Genomic DNA, 12,002 nt, shown 5'->3' on the forward strand with positions numbered 1-12,002 from the left:
TTAAAAATAATTAAAAAAAGGCCGACAATGTGAAGCAGGGAGGAGTTGATAATAGCAGCTTTGGATTGCTTTATGGTAAGTAGAAGTTTGGGCTGCTTTTGCAAAAGTCTCTTTATTGGGCAGTGATTGAACTATTTAAAATATATTTATTAGAGTTTAAGGGGATTGATAATAATAATAATAATAATATAATCTATTTCCATATCAATTTCACTTTGAAAAATAAATTCATATTATAGTAATTATATTTTTCTTTTGTTTAAAATGTAATAGTAATGTCACAGCATTGTTAAGAATACTCATTTTTAATTGAAATCATTATACAAAAATCTTGAAATATAGATACATAGATTTGTTTGTCTTTGAAAGATTTGACTTACCTATTATTGAAAACTTATGTTTTCATTATAAAAAAAACAGTTGAGGATAAAATTAGATTTTTTTAATAAAAAATCATGTTTTGTGTAAAAAAGATGGCTAATTACTCAATTACTCTTAAATAATAGTACAATATTAGACTGGTAATAAAATTACAAAACATTTAAATGACAGTGTATTTAAAATATATGAGATGCTTTTTTTTTTAATAAAATTTCAAACAAAAAAACCAATATGGAACAAAATCTAAGAGTTTGTTTGATGGTGTACTATTTAAAATTTTCATTAAATATTTGAAGAAAACAAATATTAACTTATAAAAAAACATTATTTGATATTTCAAACAATAATTTTAATAAAAAGGAAAGGAATATAGATTTTGTTTGGATGTTTCTTATTTTTCTTTTCTCTTTTAGAAAAAAAAAAGATAAGGTAAGTCATGTTTCTTATTTTTTTAATTATAATATATTTAATACAATTAATTTTTTGATAGTTCATTTTATTTTCTTCTTAAAACTAGTTAGATATGGTGTTTTTTTTTTTTAACTAAAAATCCTTTTATTTCATCTTATTGATTAATCAATTAGCTAGTTATCAACTTTTTAATAAAAATAATTATTTTTTTATCAAAAAAAAGTTTTTTTCAAAAAAACCCCACATAACCTAATATCAAAGAAATTATTGTTAGTCCCACCTTCCCAACTGTGTGGGTTTTAGGATAAAAAAAATTATATGATTTGAAGAAATCTTTTAGGAATAGATCAAAGCCTTGTTTGATGAATGGTTAATTAATTGGAATTACAATATCAAATTATTTATAATTAATTATAAAATGCAAAATTAAAGGTCATAACATCTCGGGAGTTATGTTTTCATTACTTTTTTTTTAATGTGTATATGAATTATTTTACATATAAGTAATATTTTATTCATTTAACATCTACCTTTGGTAATAAAAAAACAACATTTCTTAAATAAAAAATAATAGAATTATTTAAAAAATCAAACTAACAACTCGATCTTTGAATTATTTAATTTTCCATGAAAGACAATGTCGGCAAGGTTGAACTATTTTAGTTGTCCTTTCAATATGTTAATAAAATACTTCTTAATATTTTAATAAGGTGTCTTATCACCATAATATATTAAAAAAAAATCCAAGAGCCATTATAATATATATTTGTAGAACTTGTTGTTTAATTGTTTTTAAAAATGAATTCTTACTTTATATAATATAAAAAATATATAATTGAAGTAAATGATTTTTAAATATAAAAGTGAATAATATTTTTTTAATCAAAATTGTAGATCAACACATAAAATATTTTAAATGATATATTTCAAAATTTAAAAAACACAGTATATAAAAAACCAAAATAAAAACATTTCAAAATGTATGATAAGATAGAGAGAAAAACGGTTTATAATGAAAATATCATCATTGACATAATTTATGGTTTTTAATTACCAAAATTTAAATTCCTGTAATTTATTCTTTCCATTTAAGAATAAATTTTTTTTTTTATTATAAATATTAAAAATAAATAAACTTCATAAAAAAAATATTTCAAAACATAAAATTAAAAAGTAAAAATAATTTATATAATTAAAATAAATAAATGATTGAGTGAATTTGGAAGATAATTTGAAAGAGAATGACGTCAAACAATTTACAAAAATCACAAATTTTCTCTCTTTTCTCCATTTTATATTTTTCCAACTTGACAAGTAATTCCTTCGTTAAATTCTCAAAACATTATTAGAATAACTAAATAAATTAAATAAATTGATAAAAATCTTATTTAAAATTCTACCTATTATCTTATTGTATGTTGGATTTTCATTAAAATGACTTATAAATTGAGTACAATAATTTGTGGGTTTATTTATTTATACTTTAGATTCTTATTTTTAACTAGAATTTAAGTATGAGTTAGAAATATATATATATATATATAATATTCCTTAATTAGAAGCACAACCAAAAAACCACAAATTCTATCGAGTATAGAAGGATAGTTAATTAGTATAAATAATGAGAAAATAAAAGTAAAAATATAATAGCTAAAGTTTAAAGATTCTTGATTCTGAGAAATTTATTTATTAAAAAAGTGAGAATAAAAAAATATTAATAATAATTAACAAAAAGTAATTTCAAAATGTAAGCATTAAAGAGAAAAGCGTTATAATTGAAAATCTAAATTGGCATAAATTTCGGTTTTAAATAAGCATAGATTCCTCTCTCTTTCTCTCTCTACCTATCTCCATTTATGCTCTAATCCGTTGAACTTAACCTTCTCTCTCTCTTTTCTATATCTCTAAACTGATTGGTATCTTTTCTACACCTGGGTTTTCTCTGTTTTCTCAAATTGAAAGAAAAAATCCACAATTCTTTCAACTTACCCAGAAAAAAAATGATTCTTGACCAACGATTTGATGACACCACCGATCAATTCCCGATCGGAATGCGAGTTTTGGCCGTCGACGACAACCCAGTTTGTCTCCGGCTACTCGATTCCCTTCTTCGCATGTGCCAGTATCATGGTTTGTCTTCTTCTACTACCCACCTCTTTGTTTCATTTTCTCTTTTCAATCTTTCAATTTTCATCAATTTTAGTCAATTTTGTATGATTCCAGTCCAAACCCATCTATTATATTTGTGTATGACTGTCTTTTTGATTCGCCCTACTTGTTTTCCTTGATGAAAATTTGCAGTGACGACAACTAATGAAGCTATAACAGCACTGAACTTATTGAGAGATAATAAGAACCAATTTGATTTAGTTATCAGTGATGTTCACATGCCGGATATGGATGGTTTTAAGCTTCTTGAGCTAGTTGGACTTGAGATGGATCTACCAGTCATAAGTAAGCCTTAATTAGCTTCAAATCTTAATCTGATAATGACTAAAGAATAGATAGATAGATTAGATTAGATTCATGGATTTGATATTGGGAAACTGGTTTTCAGTGTTATCTGCAAATGGTGATACAAAACTGGTGATGAAAGGAATTACACATGGAGCTTGTGATTATTTGCTTAAACCAGTTAGGATTGAAGAACTGAAGAACATATGGCAACATGTTATCAGGAGGAAGAAGAATGATCCAAAAGATCAACTGGTTAATAATAATAATAATAATAATAATGATAAGAATCAACTTGAGGTTATTGATCCAAATGGATTCTTTGACCAGAATGTTAAGCAAAACAGGAAAAGAAAAGATCAGGAAGGTGAAGACGATGATGAAAGTAACAATAACGACGATGGATCCAACCAGAAGAAGCCTCGGGTTGTTTGGACAGTCGAATTGCATCGTAAATTTGTTTCTGCTGTTAATCATATGGGTATTGATAGTAAGTTCATCTTCTACATCTTCATTTCTCCTTTTCTTTTCAAATCTTAAGCAGAATTTCACCATTTTTATCTTCTGATTTACATTACAGAGGCAGTGCCCAAGAAGAGATTGGATCTGATGAATGTGGATAAGCTGACTAGAGAAAACGTTGCCAGCCATCTGCAGGTAAGATTCATTATTAGCTCTTTTATTTTCTTTTAAAGGATGAAACCATAAATCTACTGCTCTACAATAACCTGAAATTCGCATAATCATCATCCAAACATTGTTAATACAAGTTATAACATCAAAGCTCCACATCGAGATCTTGAAGGTGCTGAAATCTTTAAAACCTACCCCAAACACATGCATTTTACTATAAAGACATTCAAAAGTGTTGTTTTGATAATTCTCGAAGCTTTTTTATTATGTTTGGGTCATGATTGTCAATATTCTTTATCTTCTTGATGCAGAAATATAGGCTTTATTTGAAGAGGATTAGTTGTGTGGCAAGCCATCAAGCTAACATGGTAGCAGCTTTAGGTGGTGTTGATTCTGCGTTTTTAAGAATGGGTTCTTTCGGGGAGGATTTCAGAATGCTCATTTTAGGTCTCCGGTTAGTGGAATGCTAGGCCGGTTGAATACTCCAACTGCACTTGGACTAGTCCAATTTGGTCATGAACTAAACATGAATAATCCGAACCATGTCCAAATTGGGGACCTTGTTAATCCCAGTTCGAGTACTTTTTCTGATAAAAATTCTATGGTTAGACTGCCTATAGGACAACCTTTGGATATTCAGAAGGGTATATTGGGAATTTCAAACTCGGGCACACCATCTAATGATTTCCATGATTTTTCTGGATGTTATGAGAATTTTCAAGGTCAAACAGAACCAATTGGTTACTCGTTTAACATGGTTAATGAACTTGGAGACACCATGTCTTCAATGGCGATGACTAATGGACCTAGTTTGAATGGTTCGGTTATGCAAGGATGGGATGGAAATGGAATAATAAATACTTCTCGACATTCGAATGACTCGGGTATGATTCAAGGGATGACAATGATGGCGCCTTTCAACCAGAGAATTGAATCAACAACAACAACAAATGGTTTAGCATTTTATAGTAGTAATAATAATAATAATGAATTTGGTACTAATTCAAGTTTCTTCAATTATTCCTTGTCGGGTAAGCAGAGATTCCTCGTGGACAAACAAAGAAAGACACATAATGGGATTTCTTATGTTAACAATAACGTTGGATCCTTGGAAGATCTAATCGGTCCGGTGATGAATCAGGTACATTTCAATACAAAAACTTATCTTTTTGTTTCTTTAGATTTGATTTTAACTGTATTTATCATATTATCATTCATTTTCAGGAAAAGGGTTTATAATAGAAGAGGAAGATGATCCTTTGGAAATATGGAATATGATATCAAGGAGAAGGGGGTTGGTTTAGTTAGTTAGTTAGCAGTATTTTTATATGTTTTAGAGGACTATATATATATCATATTATAGTTCTTTTGAACTTTAAATGATATTCCATTTAACTAGTGTTACACTTGCAATGGTTTGATCATAATTGCTAGCTAAGATAACTTTGTATTAACTATCTAACCTTAGATATTACACATAAGAAATATTAAATTCTCTATCCATTTTTTTATTGTGTTTATAATTTCGTGTTAGAGATATATCAAATATGATACTATGATAGAAATTAATATTTATTATAAAAAAAGTTGAGGTTTGAGCATCAGGTAGGAGGAAATATTAAGTTCTGAAATAATTTATTTATTTTAGTAAGTTCCTTAATTTTCTTCTTTTATATTAAACTTTTTATTTATAAAAATTTTCATAAAAACATGTGAAAGGTGTATTCAAACTGTACCGAATTTGTCAACTATACACCCACAAAAAAAAAGTTAACTATACCTATTTTTCGTATTCAATACCCCTCTTCCATATCGTATATGAATCGGATTCTACAACAAAATTGATTGGAGTATCGATGCTATTTAGGATTTATGAAACCGTTTTCAAAATTGTTGTAGTTAGCATAAGACGGACATAGAATTTAGGGTTGGGCTTGAAAATAAAATTAGAGTATGTTTAAAAAAAATAACAAGAAAATTTTAGATAAAACAAGTGAATAAAGGTAAGTTTTATCATTTTTTTTAATAATTAAAAACAAACCGTGAATTATATTAAAAAATTTTTAAAAATGATGTGTAATGTCGCATTTTTACTCAATAAAAAAATTATTTTTTTCTGAGTGGGTACGGAACTCGGTATAATCGGTTAGGTAACCTTTTATTTTTTATTTTTGTATTCTTTTATTATTTGCATGTTTTATGATTTTTTTTTTCAATATAATGTTGTTGTTGGGGGTGTTTAAACCCTTCTCAATTACTTTTAATATACATGGATAATTTTTTTTAAAAAAAACTCATATTTAATTGAAAGAAAAGAATCAATAAAAAGAAAAGAACATTCTTTGAGTAAAAAGTTTTCAAAGACTTTAATTAATTATCATGTATTTAGTGCTTTGCTCTTAAGTAAGTGAAAGTTATTAATAGCAGATCAGATCTTCTGCTACCGATTGCCGTGTTCCCCTGTGGCGGACCAATCAGATTGCAGCATTAATAATTTAATAATAAATCAATCTGGGCAGGAGACGGAGGGAGGGAGAATCCGGAATCCGGGTTTAGGCCCGGGTTCACACAAGACGCCGTTAACGGAAGCGCCCGTTAACGCCAGGAAATAATATAATATTCAGATAATACCCAGATAAGATATCTTCGCTCTGATCTACACGCCCGTTGCCATGACCCTCATGTAAACCCCGCATACCCACCCATGAGAAGAACGCCTGCCGTTCATGAAAATACACTTACACGTCCATGTAAAGACCGAATTGACAGTCATATTATATTTACGTTTTTTAAATATTAATTTAATTTATTAAATAACACAGGCAGCGATATAATATTCGCTTCAAGTAATTCAATCTTTATTTTCTAGGATTTTTTTTTTTTTTTTTAAATTTTTTTTTACCTCGAGACTCTCTGGAGCGAAGATATATTTGCTTCAATTAATTTTAATAAAAACCTCATGTAAAACCCCCCTACCCACCCATGTAAAGACCGCTTGCCTACCATGTAAAGACACTTACCCGTTTATGTGAAGACCAAAATGACATGGATTTTATATTTCCGTTTATTAAATATTAATTCAATTAATTGAAGATGACATGCAGCGACCGAACAAATCTTCGCTTCCATTCCTTGGCTATTATTATTTAATTTTTTTTATTTCATTTTTTTTCCTCTAGACTCTCTGGAGCGAAGATATATTTGCCTCAATTCATTCTAAAAAGCCTCATGTGAAACCCCCCTAGGCACCCATGTAAAGACCGCTTGCCTACCATGTAAAGACACTTACCCGTTTATGTGAAGACCAAAATGACATGGATTTTATATTTCCGTTTATTAAATATTAATTCAATTAATTGAAGATGACATGCAGCAACCGAACAAATCTTCGCCTCAATTACCGGCCAGTTTTTTTTCCCAATTTTTTTTTATTTCATTTTTTTTGGCTGGAGTCCTTCATGAGCGAAGATATATTGCTTCAATTAATTCATTACTTTTTTTTATTTATTTTAATTTTTTCGCTGGAAAAGAACATTTGTTCGCCTAGACCATGTTCCATGTGAAATGGATTGAATAGTCGCTTCTCGAGAGAACACGTATTCGCCCTTGGTCCCTGTGTCATGTTAGATGGAATGAATAGTCGCTTTTCGAAAGAAGACATGTTCGCCCCGGTTACATGAATATATATACCCCCTAATATGATTATTTTATTATCATTGCCGCCCGATTCATCTCTCTCTCTTCCTGCCTCCTTTTCACGGCGATTCGTAACCGGCTCCCCGTCGACCGAACCTGAATCCACATCTTCACGACTCCACAATGGTACGTATTCCTGACTAGATTCTGTTATGTGATGTTGTTGTCTCTTTAATCTTTAGGAAACCCTACTCTCAAAATGTCACCTTGACTGTAAATCAATGTTATTTATGAAAACTTACCTAGTGTTGTGTTTTGTGATATTATTTCCCTGAAACCCTAGTACATACTCACAAAGACCGTATTTTTTTCATCCACGTGCAGGCAACTGCCTCAGCATCCGTCCAAAACTTTGGCAAAGACTGGATTTTATGCCCAAATCAATTAACAAGTGAAGAGATAGTACTCTTCGTTACATTTCTCCCTTTTTTCTATATTGTTTAAGTTTTCATCCTGTTTAACTGAAAAATTTATGATTGTTCTTAAACAGCACTTGATGCAACAATATGCTAACACATGTGGTGCCATGGTGTCAATGAGGTGGCGAGACGATGTTACCCACGTCATAGCATCCACCGATTTTAATGGTGGATGCGGTCGCACCATCAAAGTATTGAAGGGCATATTGAACGGGAGTTGGGTCCTTACCATTGATTGTGAGACTCTGTCATTCTTAACCCTTTACTGTTAACTCAATATTCATTTTCACATATATGAAACTAAAAACACCTATTGCTTTTATACAGGGATAAAATCATCAATTAGATTTAACTGTTACGTGGACGAGGAACCATACGAGGTGCAGCGAGATAATCATGGGACTGTGGGCGGTCCAAGAGCTGGCAGAATGCGTTATTTGAACAATGTAAGTTTTGTCTTATTCCTACTCCTCCATATGATATTCAATTGTCCATGATTACTAATAATGTATTGTATTTTCTTTCAGCTGCCCAAACTCTTCGACAGTTACAACTTCATATTTGCAGGGGAATTCATCCCGGCTTACAAACTTGATCTTATGGGATTTGTAATTGCTGGAGGAGGTACAACTAAAGAAATGGAGAATCCATTTGTCGAGCCCGAGGACGACAAAACTATAGTTGTATACGACAAGTCTCGGCACGATGTTAATGAACTTGTTTGGGTATTTGAGGCAGAGAATCCTCTGAAGACATATTTGGATGTGTTTGGTGTTCCTCACACAAGCTTGCTAGAATCCATTGCTGCTTGTGATTTGCAGCCTTTGTTTTTGTAATAGACATGTGTTGGTTTAATTTGTTACTTAATATTTGAATATTTGCATTCTTGAAAATTCAATGTCATATTTGATTTCAGAATTATGTTTTTGTTCTTCGAATTGTTTTTTTTTTAAACATGAGCCTTATATTAACTAAGTCTTGAAACATTAAGAAATACTGTATAACTTGAAGTATAAATTTGATAAATAATTAATATTCTTAAAACTACTGTCAAAATAACATTTGTAAAACAATTGTCAAAAATAATGTGAAGAAATCTTCGCTTACTGATTGATTGATTGATTTATTAATTTAATTTCATAATAATTTTGTCATTTAATTATTAAAATGAAATAATTTTTTTAACAAGTCACCTCACCGCCACCTAACACCTGCCACCTTTTCATTAAATGCTGCATGCAGCAAGCCATGTTGCTAAGCTAGACAACTTTGTACTCTTCTCTCTCTATACCGTACGACCATTTCTTCGCCGGAGTTATACTACATGTCTACCATCGACCTCTCCTTCGCCGGAGACTTCATTATAATATCAATCCATCTTCCTAAATTCTAAAATGGTATGTTTTTGAATGTCATCTATACCTCCTTTACTTTTCTTCCCAACCTTTTCTATTTTTTAATACTCGACATGAAATGTCCTGTTCTTTTTGATTATCAGGAAGGAATACGTATCAGCGAGAATGATATGGACGAGAATGATATTATTGATTTAAGGTAACATTGTTTAACTTCTCCAATTTTTGTAGTGCACATGTAAGCGAAGATCTCTTCACTACTATATTATGAGATAATATGTTATGAAGCGAAACTATATTCGCCTAATAATACAACCTTCATACTGTTGAAGTGAAGCTTTCTTCGCTTATATTGTTTTCATTTTCCAATAATCTACAAACCTTTATTTTCCACTTGTTCAAACTGAACAGCGAATCTGCTACTTGTCGTCGTCAATTGAATTTCGATGGAAACGGCCAACCTTTGGAGGACATCGAATCCAACTTAATTCCACTTTTAGGTAGAGAATTTGAGAGTGAAGAAGAAGGCTACGTATTCTACTTAGCGTATGCTAAGTAGTAGGATTTGGTATAAGGCGCAGTTCAAAACATGTAGACAAGGAGGGTAAAATACTGGATAGAGTTTTTGTTGTAGTGCACAGGGTGAAGGGGAAAGGACAAACGTGATGTCTATGTGAAACGTAGACGTTCTGTGACTCGGTTCTGTTGTGAAGCGAAATTGAGGATAAAGCGTGCAGACAATGGAAAGTTCGAAGTGGTAAATTTTATTAGTGATCATAGTCATCCTCTTGCAAGTCCAAAGAAAACTCACCTGTATAGATGCCATAGGAATATTTCTGCAGTTGCAGGCTTACATATCGAGATGGCCACTAACGTGGGAATTCCTCCTAAGTCATCACATGCTCTAATGTCTAAACAAATCGGTGGAAGGGAGAATCTAGGTTTTCTTCCTGAGGATTACAAAAATTACCTGCGCACGAAAAGAACCAGAGAGTGTAATTTTGGGGAAACAGGGGGTGTATTAGAGTATTTGCAGAACAAACAATCCAATGATCCTGGTTTTTATAATGCTTTTCAACTTGATGCGGACGATTTGATAACGAATATTTTTTGGTGTGATTCCAACATGCGGTCCGATTATTCATACTTCGGAGACGTGGTCAGTTTTGACACCACATACAAGAAGAATAATGAAGGTCGTCCAGTTGCGCTTTTTGTAGGTGTCAATCATCACAAACAATCAATTCTTTTGGAGCAGCTCTCTTATACGATGAAACTGCGATGACTTTTGATTGGTTGTTTGAGACTTTCACCAAAGCTATGCATGGGAAAAAACCAAAAACCATTCTTACAGATCAAGACGCGGCCATGGCTAAGGCCTTGGCATCTCAATGGCCCGAAACAATCATCGTCTCTGTATTTGGCACATATTTCAAAATGCAGCCATACATCTTAGCTCGGTGTTCCATAATTTCAGAGATTTTTCTAAGGATTTTTCTTCGTGTATATATGATTTTGAAGAAGAGATAGAGTTTGTTGAAGCTTGGAATCAAATGTTGACAAACTACGGGCTTGAAAACAACGATTGGTTGAAACGCATGTTTAGCATCAGGCGAAAGTGGGCATTAGTGTATGGACGACAAATGTTTTGTGCTGATATGACGACAACACAGAGAAGTGAGAGTATGAACAGTATGTTGAAATGTACTGCTCCTACAAACACAAGTTTTTAGAATTTTTCAAACACTTTGAAAGACTACTCGATGAAGAAGATATGATGTGTTGAAGGCTGATTTCAAATCAATTACCAGCCAACCTAGTCTTAACTATCCAGTTTTGATCTTAAAGGATGCCTGCAAAGTTTACACCCCAGAGGTCTTTAAGTGCTTTGAACAACAATGGTTTATGTCGCATGATTGTGGTGTTGAAATGTTAGAGGATGCCGACACACACAGAAAATACAAGGTAACACCCCACACTAGGAGATGCTCTCATACAGTTACAGTTCAAAATGACGATAAGAATATCGAGTGTAGCTGCTGTAAATTTGAATTTGGAGGGATTTTGTGTGCTCACATCCTAAAGATTTTCACAACGATTGACGTGTTGAAGATTCCTCCGGCGTTGATATTGAAGAGGTGGACAAGAACAGCCAAAGATGGAATATTGGAACTGATCCAATCGTGGACAGTACCAGTGTTGATCCGAGTGAGCTTCATAACATAAGATACAGAGATTTGTGTGGGTTGTCCATGCATTTATTTAACAAGGCAGCCGAAAGAGATGACACTTACAATCATGTCAAAGAAATCATGCTGAGCCAGTGCACGTTTGTGGATAAAAAATTGCAGGAGAGTATAAATATGCAAACTCCACCAACCGGTTTATCACGTTCTGCCGAGGCTGCCCCTGTTCAAGCAAAAGGAATGAAAACTAAGAAGCCAACAAAGTCGGGTAAGAGAAGGAAAGGTGGACTGGAGAAGAACTCAAGAAAACAAAATCAACAAGAATAACCAGTGAATCACATATTCCGGTATGAAATTGCTGACTTACCCTTCTTTACTAATAATTGTGTTATTAATATTCATATAATAACATAGTTTTAAATAAATTTGATATTCCTTTCCAGCCATCAAGTGCAATGCCAACGACA

The 12,002-nt window shown here is 31.8% G+C and overlaps 1 protein-coding gene across 2 annotated transcripts; it reads left to right on the forward strand.

Annotated features, from left to right (window-relative positions):
- The first annotated feature begins 2,632 nt into the window (after positions 1-2,632).
- LOC124917265 (two-component response regulator ORR22-like) lies at positions 2,633-5,394 on the forward strand. 2 transcript variants are annotated; one of them, XR_007097102.1, is made up of 6 exons: positions 2,633-2,922; positions 3,094-3,246; positions 3,350-3,736; positions 3,827-3,903; positions 4,191-5,020; positions 5,104-5,394. XR_007097102.1 is itself a non-coding variant. In XM_047457739.1 (5 exons), the coding sequence occupies exons 1-5, from the start codon at positions 2,793-2,795 to the stop codon at positions 4,347-4,349; spliced, it is 906 nt and encodes a 301-aa protein (XP_047313695.1). In that variant the 5' UTR covers positions 2,633-2,792; the 3' UTR covers positions 4,350-5,021. The 2 variants fall into 2 exon arrangements, 1 of the variants encoding a protein (XP_047313695.1); XM_047457739.1 differs by lacking the exon at positions 5,104-5,394 and having other exon boundaries at positions 4,191-5,021.
- The last annotated feature ends 6,608 nt before the right edge of the window (positions 5,395-12,002 follow it).

This window comes from Impatiens glandulifera, unplaced genomic scaffold (genome assembly GCF_907164915.1).
Source record: "Impatiens glandulifera unplaced genomic scaffold, dImpGla2.1, whole genome shotgun sequence".
NCBI lineage: Eukaryota > Viridiplantae > Streptophyta > Magnoliopsida > Ericales > Balsaminaceae > Impatiens > Impatiens glandulifera.